This window comes from Macrobrachium nipponense, chromosome 31 (assembly GCF_015104395.2).
Source record: "Macrobrachium nipponense isolate FS-2020 chromosome 31, ASM1510439v2, whole genome shotgun sequence".
NCBI classification, from domain to species: domain Eukaryota; kingdom Metazoa; phylum Arthropoda; class Malacostraca; order Decapoda; family Palaemonidae; genus Macrobrachium; species Macrobrachium nipponense.
The window spans coordinates 20,932,559-20,957,691 of NC_061093.1; the positions used below are offsets into that span (position 1 = coordinate 20,932,559).

Below are 25,133 nucleotides of genomic sequence, written 5' to 3' on the forward strand. Positions count from 1 at the left end.
TTATATATTAAAAGACAGGTTCCCTCTCTCAATAGTAATACTTCCTCAGCAACTTTGTATCTGGCATAGTTGTCGTCTGGCCTTGGACGCCATTGTATGGCATTCCCCCTTCTCTCCTGCTTATGGTGTTTTGGTAGTCTCTTTTTGTTTTCTGTTTTTTGTGCTTTTTATTCTTTTACTTTTTATTGTTTTAACTTGTAAATTTTAATTACATTGTGAATTCCTTGTATGTTAATAATGTATTTTATTGTGTCTTTTACTTTTCACAGACTGATGATGCACAGAGTAGTGCAAAACGTTTTTTGCTCTCAATAAACTTGGCCCTTTTAACATGTGCATCATGGACCCTCCTGAAGTCTATATCTATTCATATCTATATCTATATCTAATATCTAATATATATTAAGTAACGTACACATACGGTACGCATAAAACAATATTTATATATTTATGCAAGTGCGCGCAAAAACAAACTATACTCTGTTTTTTTTCCATCGTCCATTTCCGCCTGTGGTGTTTTCGCATGGTAACACTGCATCCCGGGCTTTAAATAATATCCTATTCGAATATTAATGGTGTAATTCACATACAGTAAATTATTAAAACACTTTTCAGTTGTAAATGTACGCCCAGATATCCTTTTATTTACCTAAAACTTACACATAGCGTAACTATTTAAAGCCCGGGACGCAGTGTTACCATGCGCGACCACCACAGGCGGATGGACAGATGAAAAAAAAAACATTAATATTAATAGTGGTGGTTGCTGTTGTTAAAATAATCATTAGTTAAGCAAATTTTCCCTACTAATAATGATTTATTGAAAGAAAAACATTGTTCTATATTCATATCCTTTTGGGGGGGGAGGGGGGGGGGGGTGGGGGGGTGAAGGTCCCGTGACATGGTGGCCCCTCCCCCTTAAATCCTCCAGTGATATAATAGCTGATAATTATGAGTAGAGGTTTTGCCATTTTAAAGATTACAATCTGTTGCTCTAGTCTAGGCTGACAATACTGAAAAAAAACATGCTGACCAGTAGGGCCAGACTAAGTACAAGTAGGATTAAATGATAGAAATAAAATATAATGAGAAGGTACAAAATGTTGGTGCTGAGAAAAAAAAATAGAACATTTTCCTATGCTAGTACTGCCCAGCATGCAATTAGATTAGAAATAGATATAGTTTTGTGCAGCAGCCATCTCACGAAAATAAAGAGGAATTGATAGCTAATATACTTTTATCTGCCAGATCTACTGAGGGGGAAGTTGAAAATAGGAAAGAATTTGTAACAGAATTGTGGCATTACAGAGAAAGGGAAAGAAACTCGAAGGAGAAATACAACACGCGAGGGAGCCGTTTCAAAAAAAATCTCGCTAACTAATACTACTATCACAGAGTTTGACGTAAGAAACACGCTGCATAAGATCAGAGTGCATTTCCTTCACGAGTTCAGACTCCAACTCTCGAGTCTCGACTTCGAACTTTACACCATCCCGATGATACCTCGCACACCCTTGCTACTAAATTTCCCTAATTTAGTATAGTTTTTCGGTGGTAAAATGATAGTAATACTATGCAATCCTGTTGTATTATACTACGTGGCAGTAGACCAGCTGTGTTGTCTAAAGAACTAGCATACTATCCTATAGTACTACTAGGACTAGGTAGGTAGTTAGAGGATCCGTGTCAAAGTTAGTAAGTCGAGATTGTGGTAGCTTAACGACGAGGTTGTCTTGACCCAGTAGGCTAGCTAGGGCACAGAGTAAAAGGGTAGGCGGATGCGTGCCTACCTAGTGTTTCACACAAGAGTTCATGACGGGATCATTGACCTGTTCAAGTCAATGCAGCGCCTAGCCTATTTTCTCATAACCTACCTGGGTTAATCTTTGGAGGGGTAGAAGACTTAGGTCATACCTGTCATTTCGCTTGGTTTCTAAGCCAGCAGGACGAAATTTCGTATTTTGAATGAAAATATCAAAAGCTCTGGGAAGGTCTGGATTCTAGTGTACTCCCTGGGTATATTTCTCTCTTTTGGAAGGCCTCTAGGCTAAGCGCAGTTGTGCACAACCTAACCCTAAGTAGTTTATGGGTGTCTGGTGGCGACGACCTTCTAGCAAATTATAAACCTTTGATTAGGTACGATCTTTTTGGTCGTCTTTCGCCCCTCGTTAACGTTAATGGTTTTTATTTGTGTTGGCTTAATTAGTCATTAGTTTACCTTGTGTAGGTTTGTTCTAAGCTATGGTTCATTTAGCCTTTACTGGCCATGGTATTGTTTCGTAGCCTATAGTATTTGCATATAGCTAAGGCCAACTACCTTAGTTTGTGTAACTAGAAGAACTGGTGACCAATATTGGCTAGGCCTTAAAACCCATAAGTATACTTACAATGTATCCCTAATGCAAATGCAAATGAAGTATTATTCTAGCTGCCATTATTTTTTATGCCTGTTCTGAATGCTCCAATATTGGCTATGCTAAATGGAATTTCTGTGTAGGCCCAAATTGACATGATGTCTGTTGTGATAGAGTTAGTTCGCTTAGGACTTCTTCCTAAAGAAGCCTATATAGAATGCTTGTGTAAATTTGTTTACAAACAAGAAATTGATGTGAAAACATGTGAGACTTTATTAACATTGATAAAGGCCTGGGACATAGATGAAAATCATGGCTTAAATGAAGATGAATCCCTTTATAGTGCTTATGCAGAGTTACTACAGAATTATCTCTATCCACAATTAACTCTAATAACTGGAAATGTAGAGGCTGAATTGCCAAATCATTTCAATAATTTTCATGCTTTAGAGGGTTTGAAAACTTGTGCTGATGCAAAATCATCTTCTTGTAAAGGGATTTCCTTGAATACTCCTAGTTTAGTTAAACCTAACTGTAAATTTGAGCATCAGTCTTGTGAAGTACTTGCTCCAAAAGTAGTTGAATTGATCAAGATTATAGTGGAGAAGGTGATTTCACATAGAGGAAATGTGTCAGTTGAATTAGTAGGCTCAGATTTAATTATTAATTCTGTCATCAAACGAATATTTGACTTAATTGGGGAAAATCTTCTTCAGTGTGACTCAAAAAGCTTTGGCAAAAATTATCAGCACAGAGTAAAGTTTGTGTCATTGATATTTACAAATTTTGTGAATGGCAGCAATTTCCTACGTGTGAGTAATTTACAATTGAAGGAGAATGTTATGAATGTGATTGGGGTAGCACTGACAATGATCCAGTCATCACATGATTTGGATGTGACATCATTATTACTTAACCTCATAATTCGTCCTTTCTCAGAAACGTTTATGGAGAATGAGTTTGTCATCAGTAGACTCTGGGGTATTGTTTGTAACTTTTATATTGTTGACGATGGTTTTGTCAAGGAGGAAGTAAATTCTACAGGTTACCTTATTCTGTGTTTTATGGCCGATTACATCTTTGATTCAGAGACTTTTAGTAACATTAGGAATGATGATAGGATTTATGTAATTATTCAGTTTGGCCTTGTGCATCCTGATTCATTGAGTAGAAAGATATCGCAGTTCATTCTAAAGAGAGCTGTTGACTTTTGCCTATCATGCCAGTCTGGTCACATTACATGTTCTTACTTCTTTTGGGATGATTCCCATAAATTAGAACTAAAAAATGTGTGGAATGATTTTTTCTTGTTGCTTGAGACTTTGGAAGAAAAACAGTCACATGTGGTACGACCTGTTTTGGATAAATTGGATAAGTTTATTGGGACTACTTCCTCAAAACTCATTCACGTTGCATGGATGCTGACTGTCTTCAAAAGGATCTTTGATCATGACAATAAAAGTATAAAGTTTTGGGGAGTCATGAAACTGTTAAAACTGAAGCTGTCCGAATTTTCTGTAGCTAATGGAGTTTTATCATTTGTAAATTCTATTTTAATTACGGTTTTGAGTGATTACTCTCTTTATAATAGAGAAATAAATTTTTCTCAACCTAATGTTAAGTTACTGCCATCAGTAGGTGAAGAGTATGGTAATTTTCTTACTAATATGATACTTGACATGGATTCAGGATGTGTTGAATATTTCATGCTGTCTATTTTAGAAAATATATTTGATGGTAGAAATTGGGGAGGAATTCCTTTGCTCTACATTATGCGTGGATTGTCAGTAATTCCTAGCACCCATTCTTGGAATTATGATATTGTTAAAAATGCACTTGTTAAATTTGAAGGTTGCCTTAGTACTCAAGAGGTGAGTATAAGGTCAGCTAGTCAGTGTGCATTTATAAGGGCAATTGTCAAGCATATGAGCCTTGAAACCTCTCTGATTCAGCTTTGTAGTATTGTGAGACATTTTAGGAGGAAAGAAAGTTGGTGTCGAGGAACTGTTATATGGGAGGGTTTGATTGAAAGTTTAGATAAGTTTTAAAGGAGAAGATGGGAAGTCTTGTGTGTTTCAACCCATTGATAGCATACTAAGGGAATCCCTAGGATGTAACATATCTGGGGATTTTAGTATTCCTCCTGAAGATGTTGCATTGGCAGTTTGTTTACATTTTGACAAATCGGTTAATACTGATGGTAGCATAGATGTAACAGACAGTGCTCAAAACTTTTGGCATCCAGTCTATACATTCCTGTCAGATTGTCATCAGAGGCCATATATTGATCACCAGAAATATATTTGGGTGTTGAAATTACTTATTAATATACTGGAGATTTATAATGATACCTTAAAGAATTCAAGAAATAAAAATGCAATAGGAATTTGTTTTTCACAAATGCATGATCATTTTTCTTCTGTCATGCAGTCATTTCTTATTAATTTTGGAAGCTTTGGCACTGCTTTAGACACAGAAGTAATGTGTTTGTACCTCAGCCTTTTTGGTCAATTGGCTCAGACAACTGAATTTTCTCAAATAGTTAAATGCCAGTTTGCAGAAATGTTCATTTTGTGTCAGAAAGTTATGACTAACAAAAGTGATTTTAAGATATTTTTTGGCATTACTTTGTTGGAATTCCTGTGGTGTCATTACTTTGATGAATCCACAACTATAATAAAGCAAGAGATAACAAAGTTTACCATTTTTGAAGTACTTTGTAAAGTGGAAGAGATCACAGGAAGACGTCAGATTGAAGGAAACACAAATGCCACATCTGCTGCAAAACTTCAGCTAGAGGTTACCCGCAGTTGCTGGACCTGTGTGGAGTACCTTGTAGTGAAAGTAAGTGTTTTTGATCTCTTTTATATTCCTCTATATCTTATTTTACCCATTTTGTCAGAATATTGTACATCGCCCCCTTTCTGAAATTTTTTTTTTTTATGCAGTTGATACTTTTATTTACAGTGCATAGTGAAAATTTATGCTTTTAAAGAAAGTGAATCATATTTTCCTGTAGCTTGTTCAGACTGTAAGATTGTTGACTTGAAGAGTTTTTCAATTCACCTGGTTGAAATAGGGAACATTGTTTTCCTTAACAAAATTAGGTTCACACTAAATATGTAACTTTTCTTTACAAATGCTAGTTCTTATCTCAACAGGCTGAGTATGGTTCATTAGTGACTTAGGTCATCCCTACTTGTAGCCTGAATGGTTGTAGTAGATGATTACCACAGAGGAGGGGGCTCGCTCTCCCTAGTTCCATGAAACAGTAGCTTACAAGATGAAGTGCTCAAAATATGAGAACAACATTCTCGACAGATAAATTAATCCAATCCAAGACATTATATATTGGGGTGAATATAACAGCTTACAGAATTGGACAAAATCTGTTTTTATAATGCAAAACAAAAGGTGTTTTTATATATTCCCATATACTGCTCCATGCCCATGTTTGTGCCCTGCATGTTCTTGTGAAATGGAAGAATCAGTTGCTGCTCAAGGGTGGTAGGAATTCAGTTTTGCCAGCTTACGGCTCTTTGTGCAGTATCATTATTAAGGAAATTCTTTGTGACAATATGTCTAGGCTTTACATACTTGTTTTCACCCAGAGACTTAATGATTAGATGCTGAAGTCAGGCATGTATTTTTTCTTGTTTCAGACTTCTCTGTGGGAAAGTGGAGAGCTGTTGAACTTGAAGCAAGATGTGGAAACAAAAACACTCAGTATTCTGTTGGAAGCTATTGCTGTAGCTGGAAGAGTTAATGTGTTATCTGTCTTCAAAACATGTACTGAACTGGCTCATATTATTATTGAGGTATGTTGTTTGTATGTGCTATGTAATGTTATTGACATTAAAAACTGGCTTGACAAAATTTTGCTGGTCATTCAAGAGTTGAAGGGAGGGAATGTCATAAGAGTAGCCGTTATTGATGTACAGTGGACCCCCCGTATTTGCGTTCTCCGGATTTGTGGACTTACACATTTGTGGATTTCCTCTCGGGAACGTTACCCCACATTATTCGCTAGGCGAAAATTCACATATTCGCACTATTTTTCTATGAGAAATAATCCACCAATTCCGTTTTTTTTTTTCCATACAAATTTCATCATAAAATGCACCTTTTGTGATAAAACTATAAAAAAAACCAAGTATAAAAATTTTAGTGTGTTTTTCTTGAGTTTTAACTTAGAAAATAGGCTGTTTTCAGCATTTTTATAGGGGTTCCAACTATTCGCGGGGGGTCTGGTACGCATCCCCCGCGAATACGGGGGACCACTGTATTATTTGTTCATACGCAAACAAACCCTAGGTCTTAACATAGGATCATTTCTAGCGCCTAGCTGGATCTAGTTAATTCGCAGATGAAAGCAACGAATCTTGTGAGATCTGGCAACACGTGCTACACCAGTCTTTTCTTAACCGTCTGGGTGAGAGTTGTGGTTGACCTCTCTCGGCCTTTACCCTAGAAAATTAGTCATTTTTGTCTAAATCTTGACCATATACATATTGAGTTCATTTTTCTGGTTGAACTTTAGAGTGCTTATAGAATATAGAAGGATCTGTTTTGGCAGGTATTTAAGTAAACTTCCTGATGTTACTGTACTAGTCTAATACTTTGTTATTCAAGGGGTGAAAGATGTTTCTTTGTTATATAATGCCCTCTCTCTTATCTAAATTCAAAATGAGGCCAATGATATCTCTCACACATGATAATATCCATAATTTTATGTTTTTCTTTATTTTCTTCCATTTTTATGATCAAGACTTTATGTTGGTGTAAGCATTAACCAGTAACTGTTGAGCGCTCATCATTTATTACTGCCTCATGTGCTAGTATCTCCTCTCACTACTATTAAGGGACATACTACTCCTAAAAGACAAAAATTGTCATACGTATTATGTAGAAGATTCTTAGTTAGTTTATAGCTAATAAAAGAGTATTGTCAGATATGAAAAAAGACAATTTGCTGTTGGGAAATTTTTAATTTATGACAGATTTATGGACCAGTTTGTAACTTACCATAAAAAGCATATATGAAAAAAGACAATTTGCTGTTGAGGAAATTTTTAATTTATGACAGTTTTATGGACCAGTTTGTAACTTACCATAAAAAGCAATGTTGAGTACAGCAATAATGCTAAGTTTTATTTTCTAAAAGAACATTGAATAGATGCTTTATATATGCAGTATATTTACTTCGGTATCTGATTTTCCAGGAACATATGTGGCAGGATGTAGTAGAGCTGTTGTGGAAGTCATCATCCGAGTTCAAGAAATGCTGTGATCTCTATCGTTCCTTGATGCAGTGTCTTTCTGATTTGCTCTTCCACCATAGTATTTTAGCCAAACCAGAGTATGCTGATACCATAGAAAAGGTATTAAAACATTTGTCGCATGTAGCTTGTGTTAAATTTCATATATACTGTAAATCACTGAGTCTTGGAAAAATAACTTCCATTGTAGAATATGCTGCTATATATTAATGACAAGTATGCAACTTTAGTTTATGCAGCCAGATCTTAGTCATTATTATTGTTATTACTAATTATTATTATTAGTGTAATGAGACTTATGAGTCTTGATTTCTTGAAAAGTGGAATCAAATAAAGTTAAAAAGTTGGACATCCAAGTAGGAAGAGATTATTGAAGGGAATGGATGAAAGTAAAAGACAGAAAGCATTTGAGTACTGGAAGTGGCACTTTCTTATGGGAAGACCCCTTGTCATGTTTAACAAGTCATGAGTGTTTGGCTTATTATTAGGCTACTTGAGTTTATTGAAAGTTTTACGGTAATGTAATATCAAGTTAGAAATTTTTTTTTTTTAGATTTTTCCTAAAGTGCAGTTAAGAATTTCATGTTTGCAAATTACAAAAGGCCTTTCTTTCAAGTCGTTATGAACACATTATTACTAAATCTGACTTGTCAACACTTAAGTTGTAAAGCCTGAAAGGGAGATCACCCTATTCATCCACTACTTGAGTCACTTTTTGTTGAATGAAAATTGTCAGGTTACTCTATAGTGGTGTAGAGGAACAGCGTAGGAAATTTGAAGTATTTGTCTATTCATTCAAAGCAAACTCATGTCATTGCTTTTGATTAGAGCTTCAGTCCCTCTTAAAAGGAAATTGCAGTCAGTACGCAGAATTTTGTACATATGGGTAATAAGGCCCTTGATATTGTATGTTTTTGATCCAATTCCAGGGTAATAGTAAGTGTATTTTGCTCATACATTATGTGGTGATTAACTTAATTTTGTGAGAATCTTAACCTGAGGGATGGTTTTCTCCCTTTATGGATGGTAGTTAGCTAAATATCTACTATATAACTACTGGTCTTGCATATTTATTTGAAGAGGAGGGCAATCAGTGCTTGGTTTTTTGCTCCATATATATAACCAAAGATTTTTTTTACCAGATTTGTGTGTAAGCACTAGCTCATTAGTGATTTGTATGGTAACCAGCTTTTTCTTGAAATATGGCTACTCTTTAGTTCTCATCCAACTTTAGGTTTTGCCTGTAGTAATGCCTTATGATATTGCCTGTAAGTGTAATTTGCATTAGGTAGGTTTTACTTCTCTCTAGAAATTCTTGAACCAGTTTTTGCATCAGTAGTTCATTGATTGCTTTTCTTTTGTGCTCTGTAACTTTTAGTTTTTAGTTACATGGTTTCTCTTTAATATTTTCACTTATGGATGTGTAAATTTTTTTTGAGCAATGTATTGTAGTTGATTATTTGCTTCATTGTTTCCTCTTATTGTAGAGATGCTGCATTGGTGGTTATTGAATTGATGGTCTGATTATGATATATAAGTACAGTGGTATGTTGTTTGTCGAAAGTTTCTTATGTTGAACATTCCGTTTTTCAAAAGTAATTTTCGAGAAAATTTTGTTACGTTTGTCGAACAAATGCTTGTATTTCAAACTGACCAAGTATCTTGTTTGTTCTAGATTATCTTGTTTATACTTGTATTTGTGGCCTACTGTGTTCTACAAGAAAAACTGCATTTATATGTATTAATATATAGTTTACTAATAACCATATTCGACAAAAAAATGAAAGAATAAAGCATTTCAGTATTAAATTTAACATAAAATATGTACGAAATTGTATGATACCGGAGTGACGTCACGCGCAGTTGACTTGAGACCGAATGAGGGAGCATTAATATGTTGAGGAGAGAAGGAGAAGAGAGAGTTAAAACATTTCTGTATGTATGTAAAAGCAATAACAATTCACATAAATAGGGTAATTTCACAATAGTACATTTAACATAATGATGAAATATGAAAACAATCGAATGCAATACGTACAGAAATAACAAAAAAGTCTTAATTGAGTCGGTGTTTGGTGCGCTGAGTGAGACGGTATAGTTTAATCATATTCAACAAAATAGTAAATTAAAGAACAAAGCTTTTCGCACTAAAATTTAGCATAAACGATTAACAAAATCATTCATCATTGCGGTGATGCACCGCTAACTTTAGGTAGATGGTCGGGGCATTTATTTTTGTGAGGAAAAATAACGAATGATTTTAAGCTATCATGTGTCGTGATATTGTTGAGAAGAGAAGAGACAGTAAAATCTTTACTATGATATGTACATAAAAGCAGTACCAATTCACATAAAAAACAAAATTTTATTTCACAATAAGTATAAACATAATGATAAAACATGAAAACAATCAAATGCAATACATACAGTGAGAAATATAAAGCTTACTCGAGCTAGTGTTAGATGAGCTGAGTGTGACGATAGAGAGGAGGGGAGAGAGGGGTCTGCTTCCTACTGACTTACCAGCTGAGCTGGAAAGATTATTAACCTGTTTCTTTCACTTTCACTCGATTTGGCCAAATCACTTCTTTTTTGTTAGAGTAAAATACCTATCTAGTGGCAATTGCTTGTTAGGATTTTTTACTACTGTAAAAGTAACTTGGCTCCACAATAAACACCATGGCACTGCATTTAGCTTCTGCATGCTGATGTTGTTTTTAAACAAACGGCTTCCTTGTGAAAAATTATTTAATCTCTATTTTCTTGCATTCTTTATTTATTAGTATACTTATTTGTTTGAAAAATTCCTCTTGTTTATTTTAAATTCTGCCATTTGCCAACAGTAAGTTGATGTATTGTGGCATAATTAATCTCTCTCATGCATTTAAGATCCAAGTGTAAACACGTCAACAATCTCTCTCTCTCTCTCTCTCTCTCTCTCTCTCTCTCTCTCTCTCTCTCTCTCTCTCTCTCTCTCTCTCTCTCAGACACAACATCACACACACACACACATACACAATCGATTCGTTTGATTTATCCTTCCAAAATGTGAATGAAATTGATTTTGTTATCAACCTTTGCCTACTGTAACCACTTTGGTTTCTTCAAAGGCTTCCAGTCTCTCTCCTTCCATCTCCCAGCCGGCTGTGCACCCATTTCACGAACAGTTCATAAATCGTACATGGAAACAAATTTTTTTGAAAATTTTACTTTATATAACATACTGTTTTATTACTTTCCATTCTTAATTTAACTTTTGAGTACTTTAATACTAATAGAAAAAAATATGAAAAGGGGAACTCTTTGGGTTGCGACAAATTATCCTGATTCCCTTTATTTTTATGGAGATACGTATTTGTTTATATTTCGAGCAAATCGTATTTCGAACAGCCTCGGAACAAGGATTAAGTTCTAAGTCTGAGGTACTACTGTATATAATTTTATACATTGCTGGTCTACAGCATTATTGAATTCAGTTCAAGTTTCTTTTTACATCAGATGGATTGGTTTGTATCCCAAAAAGATTTTTAAATATAGCAACAATTGTGTTTGTTTGGATACTTTGGTCAGTTTAGGCAGATACCTATGGTGGTATTTTTAAAATTTAAGTTAGACCTTAACTCATATCAGTTGTGTTGTAGTTATTTAGGTGTGTTTTCTGTTATTCATGTGCTTTTTATAGAATTGACTGGCAAATCAGTAAATTAGTTTTATACAGGAGTACAGTGGAACCTCGACATACGAAAGTCCCTACGTACGAAAAATTCAGGTTATGAAAGCAAAGACGAAGATTTTTTTGCTTCTGTACACAAAAATAATTCAGTTGCGAAGGTAAAGTCTGAGATTCGCCCGGGCCACCAAAACAATTTTAAAATTGGGCCGAGCCGCCAACTCGGTAGACTCACCATCCTCCCGTTCTCCCATTGGTTCCTAATGCTAGTCACCGCCGTAAGATCCTGCTTTCCTATTGGGCAGCATCTGTCCCATTATGCTCTATGTGCAGCTTCCTTGACCATTTGTGGCATTCGTAGCGTTATCGTAAACATCTCTGGAATTCGTTCATTGTTCGACACGGCATACAAACCATTCGGGTCCTTTTATTTTACAATAGGAAGGTACTAGCGGCAGCTGGATAGGTCGTAAGCTTTCGAACAAGGGGTTGGGTTCGGTAGTTAACTGCTTGTCCGACAGGCGCGCGCGCAGCGGACTGGTAGGTAAACAAATCACTTTTGCTTTCGGCCTGCTGGCGCTGTGGACGTGTATCATCGCTCTCTGCCCGCCCGTTCATCGTCGTTGGCTTTCGCATGATTGTGTTTTTCTTTTTTCTATTTTATCTAGTGAAACTGAATTGTAAGTACAATCATTTCATATTTATTCCCATTGAATTCAATTGTGGATTTAAAGGATCTTGGTTTCACCACTCCCTCCGATTACCCGAGTGCCGGGTCTGAAGGGCGTAAGTGCGGGAATTCATTTTCCCAGAAATGATCCTCGTATGTGTATGCTCGGTGCCGAGGGCGGGAGCGCTCGCTCCGAGCGTATATGTGGGTTGGAAATGGGTAGATGGAAAAATAGTAAGTAAGTGCTCTTATCATTAATTTTTTGACCTGTATGCCCGTTGCCGAACGAATGCGCTGCTCCAGGCAAGCGGAAACTTATTCAGTATGGAAGTGGAATCGCAAGTACAGTATTCTTTTCATTTTCATATATTATTTTGATTGTAGCAATACTCATTTTGGATCAGTTTCCGAGCTTAACCGGAAATTGATCCTTCCCCCTTTTTATTTTGAATGAAGTGAAATCGCAAGTGCAGTTCTTTTCATTTTCATTTTTATTGAGATTGCATTGTTTACTGGGATCAATGTTTCCGCTATTTCCCGGGAATTGATCCTTTCCCCTTTTTTATTTTGTATGAAGTGAAATCGCAAGCGCAGTAGTCTTTTCATTTTCATATATTTTTTGATTGCATCAATTCATTATGGATCAAGGTTTCCAGAAACCTTGATCCTAAAGGGTAGGAATGGATCCTTTCACCCTTGCGCTCGGTACCGAGGGCGCAAATTCGCTCGATCCGAGCCCTTATTCATTGTGAAGTGAATCGTAATGCAAGATGCATCATTTTTATTCCTTATTATTGATTGCATCAATATTTATTTGGTTCAAGTTCCGCTCAGTCAGGGAATGCTCCTTATGCCCTTGCATTCGGGCCGATGGCACGATTGCTCTCGGGCTCTTATATTGTTGTTGGGTACATGGTACTGTGCGGGGTGGGGCGAGACGACCCCCCCCCGCTCAGCTCCCACAGATGGCCCTTCCCCTTGGGGGGGGGGAGGTTATCGGCGTTCTTCTCCTCGCCGATCCGTCGAGCGCGGGGGAGGGCGCTCGGTGCCCGATGTACAATTGTATTAGGGGTCTTCCACTCGTTCGGAGAGGGCTCACCCCCGCGCGAGGGGACTTCCCCCCCACTAATCGCTACTACTGTTATTTCCGCAGGTGCTACTGCCACGAGGGTGGACCTTGGTGAGGTATGGGCGTCCTTTCCATTTGCAGGGCGTGCTAGTGTCCAAGGGGCTGCGGTTCTATGTCTGGGCCTACTGCGGTCACCCATGGAGTGGTGACCACGCAACCAGGTGACGACGTCCCTCCTCACCTGGTGTACTCGCCTCACGTGTAACAGTCTTGCCTACAGCCGCTGTGAAGTGCCGTTCGCCGTACCGAGAGGGGGGCGTGCCGCCGCCGCTCTTGGTTGCCGCGCTGCCGCGACCACACTTCCGCTGCCCTAGAGCTCGCCCCTGGACCTGCCGCCGGTACAGGATGTTGCTGGCTGGCTGCTCCACTTCCTGTGTTTCCGGTGCTGCCTGCCGTACCTGCCGATTCTGGGCTGACTGTCCATGCAGTTGCTGACCGCTGGGGCTGATCCCTGCCGTTGCTTGCGCTGGCTGTCCCTGCCGTTGCTGCGCTGGCTGACCCTACGATGCTGTGCTGGCTGTGCCTGCTGTTCCTGAGATGCCCATACCTGCTGATGTCGTCCCCTGTTCGTGGTGGTACTACCCCAGACTTTGGTCTGTCTGTACAGGTGCGTCCGGGCCCTGTGGCTTCGGCTACAGCAGCCCCGGCTCCGCCCTGGATAGCAGATCTTACGTCTGTCCTGAGGAAGCTGACGAAGAAGAGGAGGAAGGTGTCGTCGTCGTCGTCTTCATCTTCTTCATCGTCGTCGGCTGCCAAGCCTCTTCCCCTTCGACTTCTAAGGCTTCACAGCCGAGGAAGAAGAAGGTTGCCTCCTCCCTCCTAAGAAGTCGTCCTCGGGCCTCTTCTCGGGACCCGTTCTCACCTCCGGTTGGGACGGGAGTGGTTCCGGGTTGAGGGTTTCCTTTCCGCTGGTCCTCCTGCTCCTTCGGGAGCGGGGCCCGTCTCTTCTCCGCAAGGAAGAAGACTACGGGGACCAGAGGGGTACCGGCTAACACGGTACTTCCCGCCTGGTGTCAGTGGTTCTGCCACTGCATCAGGGTCCGTCTCGGCCTCTCGTTCGCGGGAGGTACCGAGTGTACGGTCGCCTACCAGCGACCGTGCAGCCAGGAACCAGACCTCTGAGTCCCGCTCAGCGTCAGGTTCACGGCACGGGGCGGAAGACTGGTGACAGCCGCTCATGCGACTCTCACCAGACCAGCTCTCACTCTCGCGGCGAACAGCTGGCTACCCGGGGACGTGACGGTCCACGACCGACCACGGGCTGAGGCTGGGAAGAGGTCCTCCCGTTCGCCGGTGCCAGCCACGGCTGGAACCAGCGACGTGACGTGCCGGTGAGGACAAGCACCGTCTCACTGTGACAGTGGAGCCTGCAGGTCGCCTGACCGTCGCTCTCACAGAAAGCGACCGGGTACGGCAACCAGCACCAGCTCTTCTGACACTCGAGATCGGCCGCCGCTGTGCTCAGTCCAGCCGTTCTCCACAGCGAGACGGTTCGACCAGGCATGCAGCTCGATCGCCACCGCGGGTTGACGATCGCCTGCAAGACCTCCAAGCCTGCTGGTTCTGCCAGCGAGAACAAAGAGGGAGCGTCAGGTCTGCCATCCCCGTGACCGTTACAAACCTTCCAACCCCTCGGGTTACACCGGGAGGAGCGAGGTATTGAGGAGTGATCGTGAGGGGTGCGCCCTCATGATCCCACCACGACGCCCTACGTGCCAGGCCGGTTTTTGGTTCTTGGACCGGCCAGGACGTATGCGCAAGTGGATGGGGAAGACCGAGAGGGCTGTCGCTGTTCCCCACCCTCTTAGGAGGAAGGTTCTCGGAATATGCTCTTGTTCGAAGGGCTTAACGGTCCCACTCTGCAAGATGCTGTGACTTCCGAGATCCAGAGGAACTTTGCCGAGGTTACGGCGCTGATTCGTCAGCACAATGACCTCGGGGAAGGATCGCCGCTCCCACCAGCAGAGCCACGTCTCGGCTCGAGTCGTTTTGGGGCCCGAGAGGGAACCCAAATCGACGGTGGGTCTGCCGCGATCGGAGCTTGCCGACTGTGTTGAACCAGGTAGTCTCTCGTCTCCGGACAAGAAGGCTCTCTCAGTTCTGGACGGTCGAACAAGCTACTTCACCTCCTCTACTGCGACAGAGGCGTTTCTACAAGTGTCTTCGGACACCGTATTTAAATAAAACCCCTTCGGTCCTCCTGAGGTTTCGACCTCGACGAGGACTGGAATGAGTCGGACGCGGTATCGGCTCTCTCCTGTCAGGTGTCGATACCAGCACCCAGACGACGTTCACAGTGGCGGCAGACACTTACCTACAGTATGAGTTCATAACCCTCCTCGGGAAAACGTTTTCTCCTGACGATACGTTTTCCCAGGCTCTGAGAGGCCATCGCCGTAAGGCGATGGCTGCTCCTTTTCTTCTCCAACTGCTAGTTCCGCTGGGAAGGCGAGCCAGTATCCAATTCCTCCCCCATTCCCTCTCTCCTTACGGCTACGAGGGAAAGGGGAGGATCCTACAGAGATTTCTCTGTAAGATCCCACGTTAGGGGCTGCGCTACCGGGGGGACCTTCGGGTCCTACCTGACGTAAGCCCCGGTCATTGAGGGAGGGATCCTGCCCCTTTCTCGATTTCTACGGGAATCGAGAGGACCACCAGCCGATATCGTTTGACGAATTTCGGTGGGGGGTTTCGCAGAGTGCTTAGAATTCTACGGAATTTCTAGCGCACTCAGAGTGTTCAAGTTTTTTACGATCTCCAAACACTTAGGCGAGACCACGGTCCAAAGTGAGCGAGAATCCCCGATAATTGTTACACGATAATTGGGAACCTCGCTTATGCTCGAATTCCTGTAATTTCTAGCATTTGGAAGAAGACTGCTGCTGAAAGAAGAGTATCTCACAGTAGGCGCTTAACCTGGAATAGAGAAGAACGGACGGGAACTTCCAGTTTGGCTTGAACTATCGTCTTCGGTATTCTGTTCACCATTGAAGCTTTCCTTTGGGAAAGACTTCTCCTTCACTCTCTTGACTAGAGAACGAAGGCGGTCGATCTCCAATCCTTATTCTCATTCCTCAGAGGGGAAAAAATTTTAGGATGGAGGTCGTGGTACAGAAACCTACAAATATACTACGTACATTACCCTCGCGACATGATTCTTTCTTTAACAGTTGAATTGTCCGTGGGGTAGAGGCGCATACCGTAGTTACTGTAGTTAACTCTACGGTTTGTGACCGAGACGAATTGTATCTTAATTGAACTGCAACTCGGGTTGCCTGCAACCTCCCAGCAGTTATCAGTTTCGATTTTAGATACTTGGTATTGTCATGACAACACCAAATCAGCTTTGTATTTACCGAAATCCGTTTCGGTTAAATATAATTGCTCGAGCGTATTCTTTATGCTCGATGGTTCTAGCCGAACGCATTCCTTCGTGGAATAATGGATTACCTGGCAACTCAGGATGACGAGTCACCGAGAGCTACTGCGTATTGAACTGCCTGATAGCGGCTCAGTATCAGCTAGGTCTCGGAGATGGGCGGTCGGTTACGTCTCTCTCTCCCCTGGTTGGATTGACTACCGAACCGTATCTCTGCCCAACAATCATGGACTTAGGTCTCTGATTAACGGGGATTCTCGCAATAATGAAGGACCATCTACTGCTGTGACGCTCGATTTCATCGCCTTCGACATTGCGAGAATTTTCAACAGAGATATCTCTTGGACTCTTTCATCTTTCTGTTTACCGCACGGTAACAGAAGTCTGTACTAGTCAACCGCTGCATCGCACTGCGATAATGCGAATGATTTTTGCAGACATCTGAGTTTGTCTTCAAAATATCTCGTATTCGTAGGTGTGCAATTTCATTGCTCGCCCGAATTTAACAGATATGTCAGAAGACATCGCCTACTCTCCGACCTGACAGCTCTACTTCCAAATGTTCAGCCCATGAGAAGCAGTTCTTCAGGCAGTAGTTCCCTGTCTTCATTACTGGAAGCGCTCCGCTTTTATTGCAACTACGATCCTCACCGGACAGCAATCAATAGCGGTTAGCGTTCTCAGTCTTTGTAGCACAGGTTCAGAATCTTGAGAATCCTTCTCTCGGTTCAGCTGTGAAGACGTAGGTTGCATTTTCTGTACACCTTCGTCTTCAACGTCACATAGTGTTGTTTCTCCTTACCCGAGAATCAACTATACTATGAGATATCTTGCCATCAAGGACCTCGGTCTCTAGAAGGCAATTGACTTTCGTCGCCTGTTGGGCACATGCCTTAAGAGAGTCATCACCTTGCCTTCTGGCATCGGTGACGAACAAAATTATTTGTTTAGTCTCTTGGCATAACCCTTTTAAGGCGAAGGTCACGTGACTTGCTCGGGTGCTTGGACAACTTGCCTCCTACCGAACGCAGTCAGTAGGCAGCTGTCAGAGCGCCCAGTCTGTTACGAACTTCGCTGTGGACTTAGTTCGGTTGTTCCATAACAATCTTTTCTTCGTCCTACGGCTTGTCACAGTACCCATACCATCGACACCCACCATTGAGTGTCGGTGTCCTATCCACTACCGAGAACAACAACTTCGCGGCAGACGGATAGACCAGTATGGGTACAGGACATCACCGAAGTCGAGAAGAGGGATAGGTCATACGACCATTCCCTTCTTTTCCTCTGAGGTAATTGCATGACTTTTCCTGCGAAGTCAAGCATTCCAGGGGATGGGGGGATGGGGATTCGTGACGCTCGATTTCGTACCGAATTCGTAGCGAAGACTCTGAACCCTTCGTTTCCTGACGATCGTTTAGAGTCCTTCACAATCCCCTCCCTAATGGACTTCACCGCCTTCGATGCGAAGGAGATGCTGCTTTGTGCCTGTGAAAGCGCGACCGCGCTTTCTGAAGAAACTCGACATCCCAGGCTGAGTGTTGAAGACTCTTCGTCAGCACCAAGATGACCTAGAAGTACACTCCCTCGAGTTACACAAGAACTTCTCCGTGGCGCAGGTACTGAAGGCAGGGGTCTGGTACAACCAGACCACTGGCACCTCCTTCTACCTTTTGGATATTGCCCACAGGTCCTTGGATCGTTTTCCTTAGGACCCGTGGTGGCTGCTCAACACGTTGTCTAGCTAACCCAGACCCTAGCAGGCCTGAACAGCATCGAGTCCTGGTGTGACTGTAAGAATAGATAAGTGAATGAGAGAGTGACTGGCTTCTCTTCCTATCTTTTTCTACCCCCTCTACCCTGTGGGTAGAGGGATACGGTCATCACCTTGCTGGATAAGGACGAGATGCCGGTGAGCTACTCGACAGAGCCCCATCCTATCCCTTTCACTAGGGATGGGAGCGAAATATCCACCACTTCCTCCTACAAGGGGGGGAAGTGGATGCCAACAAGAGACAAACCATAACGTTGTTGCCTCTTGCAAATAGGAACTTGTTCTTGTTTGCTGGTACGAAGAGATACGCTTGCCTCTCTCTTAGTACTTGGTCCAGAGGTCTGACCATTGATCCTGCGGTGCACACCCCGATCAATCGGACAGAGGCTTGGATCCCTCCCTCGCTCTTACGACCAGGGAGGCATTCCAAGGTTGGGCGAACACCAGTCTGTTCACAAAAGACTCAGATTCCTCCCACCAAGAAGTGAGTCTTCCTATTGTAAAAGGACCGAAGGTTTTGTATGCCGTGTCTGGGGAAACAAATGACAATTTGTCCAAAATTGCATTTTTCCTAACTATACAAACCTGAGGTCCTTTTACACATAGCCCCACCTCATGCCACCCCTCACTCTGCAGTTTTTGCTTGGGCCAAAAGCAAAAGTGATTTGTTTACCTACCAGTCGCGCGCGCGCCTGTCGGACAAGCAGTTAACTACCGAACCCCTTGTTCGAAAGCTTACGACCTTCCAGCTGCCGCTAGTACCTTCCTATTGTAAAAGGACCTCAGTTTTGTATAGTTAGGAAAAATGCAATTTTGGACAAATTGTCATTTCACATATATTTCGTTTGTTAACGTAAATTCATGTTAGTGATTTCACTTTTGTTGTACTGTAAGTTACTTTATCGTGTTGTGTGTGAACTTAATGACTTACGTTATTAGCCATTGGTCCCAAGAATGTTGCTGAAGTTCACGGAAAGAAGAGGATGTTTTCTATGGAGACGAAGATGGAGATAATCAAGAAGTGTTAATGTTTTCTGCCATTTGTTAATGTGTTTTGTAAAGTTTAGTGTTAATGTTTTCTGCCATTTTTTAATGTGTTTCGTAAAGTTAAGTGTTCATGTTTTCTGCCTTTTGTCCTCCCCTTCTGTCGCCACTTTCAGACATCACCTCACTCGAAAGGTAAGGTTCCACATTTTACTACATATGTACGTACATGTACCAAAAGTATTTCTTGTACCATGTACACTAATACACTTTATTTACAGGTACGTACTACAATAAAAGTTATGTTAGGTATTGAATGGTCCAAATTGTTGTATTTCATTGTTTATTGGTCAATTTAGCTTTATTATAAAATTTACGTGGTGTTTTGTCGGCTTGGAATCGAATTAGGCAATTACATGTAAAAATGTGATTCAAGATATGAAAAAATCAGGTTATGAAGGCCGCTTCGGAACGGATTAATTTCGTATCCTGAGGTACTACTGTATGTCCTTAGGAAACTTTATATACCAGCTACATGCTGATGAAAAGGAGTGTTAGATGAAAGTGAAGACTATATAAATTAAATGTTGTAGAAACAGCTATACTTTTCAATAGTAACAACAACAGTAATATGTAGATTGTAAGGTCTTCTTTATTAGGAAACATAAAGTAATTTTAAATGATATGGAAATTGGAAGGCCAGTTAATCTATCTCCTGGTAATATTGGCCCAGATTGACTTTCTTTATTATATCAACAGATATCACAAAACCTGCTGGTTGCTGCAGAAGGTGTTCAAGGTATTGCTAATCATATGGCTAGGAGTCTGGTTCTCAGTTTATACAAGGTTAAGAAGGAAGGTTTGTTCTTTATCACTGATGGGGATTGCTCGGCCATCTCTTATTATTTCCGAGAAGGTAATTGATCTTTACCTAACACTAGCAAGATTTGGAACAGTACATCGCAAGCAGCAGAAGCTTATAAGGGATACAATAACTTACATAAAGAGTTGTCCAGATATGTACAGCACCAGTGTATTAGTAGAACTGTAAGTATGCTTTCATCTTTTATTTGTCAAGTCAATTAGTGTAATTTATTTATGGTATTTACTTGTTTTTAAGACTTCATTTACTCAAGTCACTAGGAAATTCAGTGTTATATATATTTCAGAAGCTAATATGTATTCAGTCAACATAAAAGTTAAAGTTTGTTGTGTATTAAACTCATTGATTAAACAGGCCATTTTGTTAGTGATGAAATGTTTCTGACAAAATTTATCTGAAGAAAGATTGCCTATTTCTGGTAAGCAAGTACTATGCCTGTGCAGTTAGATCCATTCCCATCTGTCAACCACACTAATTCTTTGTATGTGTTTGGCATACTGTAGACATGTTCTAGTGCCAGCAACTTTTGTGCCGTATAGTTTTGCTCTATCCTTATAATTTATTGTTTGTTTTATATTTTTACATTCCATTTCATGCAAGTACGTATTATATGTCTGGTGTGTTTATTGGTTATAGCTGTAGTTCAACTGCTTTGTTTTAATGCAAAAAGGCTTGTGTGTAGATAACATAGGTTTACGAATGATTTTGAGCAAAGCTGACTGTTTCAAGTTGTATGGGAAGTTAATGCTCCTTTCTGCCAATAATTAGAATACAGTGTAGTTGGTAGTTTTATTAAATCCAGGTCTTGGTATATCGTAGATTTACTTCTGTGTAAGTAAGGAGTAATTTAATGCTCCTTTCTATCATTAGTTAGTGCTTGGTTAGTAATTTCATTAATTTAGGTCATAGTATCTGTGTAGACTTCTTCCTTAGCTGAAGTTTTAGAGATGAGCTAAGTTCTCCCCTATTTCTCACTTTTTTTATAGGCTTAAAGATCTGATTCTGGTTTTAATATGTACTCAGGAGTGAGATAAGATTGTTCTAATTTTGAGATTACTGGATTGAGATGTCTCAGACAAATTATGGAAATACGTAACTCCTTCAGTGACACAGTAATTAGAATCTACCGTATATACTCGAGTACGTGCAATCTCGCATATCATGCGACCCCAAAATTTTCACCAATAAACAGTGGTTTTGTCACGTATCTCATGTATCATGCGAGTTCCTTTTCCGAGGTCAGTTCATAAGGTTGGTGGTTTAGCATGCTAATGGCCGAGTCGTTCAGATGTGTGCTGCTGCTAGTGAAGTTACGGTAATTTTCTTACTAATCTCGAGAATTGAATAGAGATCTCAAGATTAAAAAAGAATCCCAAGATAATAAAAATAATTGTAAAAATAACATGCCTTGGAGTCCTAAATCATTCTCTCTCTCTCTCTCTCTCATCTCTCCTTCTCTCTTCCTTCCCTCGTCTCTCTCTCTCTCTCCCTTCTCATCTCTCTCTCTCTCTCTCTCTCTCTCTCTCTCAGAGAATAAATACTGTAATTTTGAGTCCTTTTTCACCCAACGGGTATCAGTAAATGTGTAGACTTGTTGTGCGTGTTTACAAAAATTGCAGTACACACACATTCCGATGTTTCGGTTTTTGGAATTTTTCAATTTCGAAATGTGAGGTCAGATGCATAATCAAACAAACATCACTACTGCAGCAAAAACATTTTTTTCCTTTATGTTTTTCATTATTGTTATTACATGAATGTGAGATAATTAAGATCACCTATAAAATAAATAGTGGGACAATGAATATCATATGTTCACTAATAGCTATTGTTTTCAAAACAAACATTCCATAAAACGCAAAAAAATATATATGTACTACATAACAATCAAAATCTAATAATGTTTAGCAGTTCAACTTGTGAATTTCAACAATAAGTATGACTATATAATATATCACCATATCGATCTTGCCAGTTGAAGAGTCGTAAAATTTTGAGGATGGTCCGGGAAAAGGATTTGTACTTTGTGATTACGTATCGCTACAACACCATGTGGTAATTTTTATTACCATATATTGATGACGCATCGCTACAGACACACTGGTATTTTCATACCACTATACATTAAAGTTAAAATGATCACGTTATATTATTGTTTTCACGAAGAAATAATTATATTAAGAAAATTATCAAGTAATTTTTGCCGTCAGCAGTCAGAAAATCACGAACATGGTAACGTTCAAACCTAGTGTCATCCACGGCATATGTCTATAAATAGAACAGAAGCAGAGGGCAGTCATTGGATAACAGATCTCCATGGCTACCAACCAGCCAATCAGGTGTTAGTTATACTACTCTGTGAATTTCTTAGAATGAACGTTTACACGTAAAACACACGGGAAGCTAACGATGAATGTGTGTGCTTTGCATACAGTACGTAGTTTTTGTTTTTATTAGTGTATTTTACTGATTACATGAGGAATACTCTCTCTCTCTCTCTCTCTCTCTCTCTCTCTCTCTCTCTCTCTCTCTCTCTCTCTCTCTCTCTCTCTCTCTCTCAGGAAAGATACCGTCAATTCAATTTATCAGTATCTTTTCTTGATAGACAGAGTAAATATTTAGGACTCCAAAGCTTGGCATATGTCAATTATTTTATATCTTGGGATTTTTGGTTAATCTTGGGATTTTCCATGGTCAACTCTTGGATTAGTAAGAAAAATGTGATTATTTGAGTACCAGTAGCAGCAGCTGCAGTGCACACAAATGAATCGGGTAAGCCTAGCACGCCAAAACAATAGTATTTACAAAATGAGCGGAGCTCTCTGGCTGGGCTGTTTTGGTCCACCCACGTGTTTTGATCGCATATCTGCCAAATTTATAACAACAACAGAGATAAAAACCATTTCTCCCATTACAGATATCAATATATCTTTTCCGTTGCGCAGAATTCTAAATAAATTACGTAGGTTCACGATTGATAAAGTTTTTTTATGCAATAACAAGAAACGGAGTCAGATTTTCTATCAACAGGGCATCTCATTTTGGTGCTGCTGCGAATATTTCAACCAGTTCCACGTGCGTTTAAATCCATACTGACTGTACAGTCTGGAGGCAGTTCTCCCTTCTACACATATCTTGATTTCTTAATATCGTAGGTATAGAATAAATTGGTGAGCAAGGAAATATGAAATAAAGCATAAACAGTAAGTTGACGAGTGAGAAAAAAATAAACAATCGTATACAGACAGACTCTCTCTCTCTCTCTCTCTCTCTGAGAAAATAATAGATAGGAAACAATGACTGAATATTGCTTGAATGCGATACTGGCAAAGTTTTGGCGCCTGACTGAAGTGTGGAGTGACTTTGACACCGACTTACAAGTTATTCCTCACAGCCATGGATAGACATCAACTTCACAGCCGAGAAAGGGCAATCGTATACAAAATAAATAGGTATGGAAAAAGCGAAATGAGGGCCTATGTTGTCCCATAAAAAAAGCTCTCGCTCGGACAGCTGTAAGATTTAGGAGGGAGAGAGAGAGAGAGAGACGAGAGAGAGCGAGAGAGAGAGAGAGAGAGAGAGAGAGAGAGGAGAGAGAGAGAGGAAGAGAGAGGGCTGGCCGTAGGAAGGAGATTAAAGTACCTGGGAATGAAAACCCCTTATAATCTTATAATTATAGCCTCGGGGTTTGTCTCAAGGACATTCAAAGGTCTGTCACACACGGGCAGTTGTTGTTGTTGTAGAATTAGCATAAGGGCAGATCTTTAAAAGCCACGCCAGGGAGCTCGCCACGGTGACAAGACTATGCCTTCCATATGAATTGACGATGTCCTATACGAAGATGCAGGAGATGAAGATGAAATGATCAAAGATCTGGAAGATGACGAATATGATGACTGCCTTGATGGCAAAGAATTCAGAGCAGTATTTGATGATACGGACACGGAGAACGACTTTGGAGGATTTTAGTTATTAATTTTATGCATTTTTTTTTTACTTTAATAAATTTTCACTTACCTGCGTATCCTAAATGAAAATAATAGTTCAAGTAACAAATGTTTCTTTTACTGAGTAAAACAAAAAGTAAAAAATCCTTCGGTGTTGTGCCTTAATCACTGATTTGGAAATTATAGATGGTTATATATAGTCTAGAACAGTTAAACATGTTGTATAAACCAAAATAATGCAAATGGCGCACGATCGCTCTTTTGGTATTTTAAAATACAATAGTAATATGAGAATGCATACAATATTATTGGATATAGTGAAGTACAAGTAAAGCATAACTTTTTAAAAGATCTACTGTTTTCCTCCGGTAGTAACTATCGCGATCTGCCGATTTGGGAAAGCATAGACGGTACGCCAATTTTATGCCGCGTGTATGATGCGACCCCTTTAAAATTAGCTTCAAAATTAGGTTTCAAAAGTGCATGATATGCGAGTATATACGGTAAATATAATAGCACCTGTGGTACCTCCATCTCCAAAAGTTCTGTTCACAGAATATGTCTACAAGAAAGTGTGAATTCTCTTTCTGGACTTATGGCATCAGTAGAGTTTATCCCTTAACTTCCTGAAGAAAGAGGCAACCTTTATATTCATTCAGTCAGCACACTTAAATGAATAAAGGTTCTCTTTTAGAATTTTTCAGTAAAATAAACATTTTGAGATATTGTGGTAAACTGGTGGACACCTCAAGGACCCATTCATGACCGGTTTCAACACAAAGCTGCAAGTTTGTTGCTTAAACCATGTCAGATTTGATTGAAAAGGAGTTGGGTGCCTATACGTAATCTGAGGACAACCTGAAAGTTTGCACCTTTTCTTTGTTTGCAATAATTGGGAAGATCTTGGATTACTCTAGGATCCAGGAGCATCTATACTATAAATTCCTCTCTGGTTGAGTTGGGGGTAATTATTTTCATCATTTTTCTACTTTCATCAAAACAGTCCCTAATCAACTCCTTTCTTGAATTCATTGTGGAAAATTATGAAGACATTTCTCATTTTG

General features: G+C 40.2%; 1 protein-coding gene across 1 annotated transcript in view; it reads left to right on the top strand.

Moving 5' to 3' along the window:
• Positions 1-2,203: 2,203 nt before the first annotated feature.
• Positions 2,204-25,133, top strand: part of LOC135206784 (uncharacterized) — a 132,386-nt gene continuing 109,456 nt past the window's right edge. The window contains 5 exon segments of the mRNA XM_064238279.1: positions 2,204-4,399; positions 4,401-5,198; positions 6,017-6,172; positions 7,577-7,735; positions 19,999-20,160. Of these exon segments, the coding sequence (XP_064094349.1) occupies positions 2,513-4,399; positions 4,401-5,198; positions 6,017-6,172; positions 7,577-7,735; positions 19,999-20,160 (3,162 nt within the window). The 5' untranslated portion in view covers positions 2,204-2,512.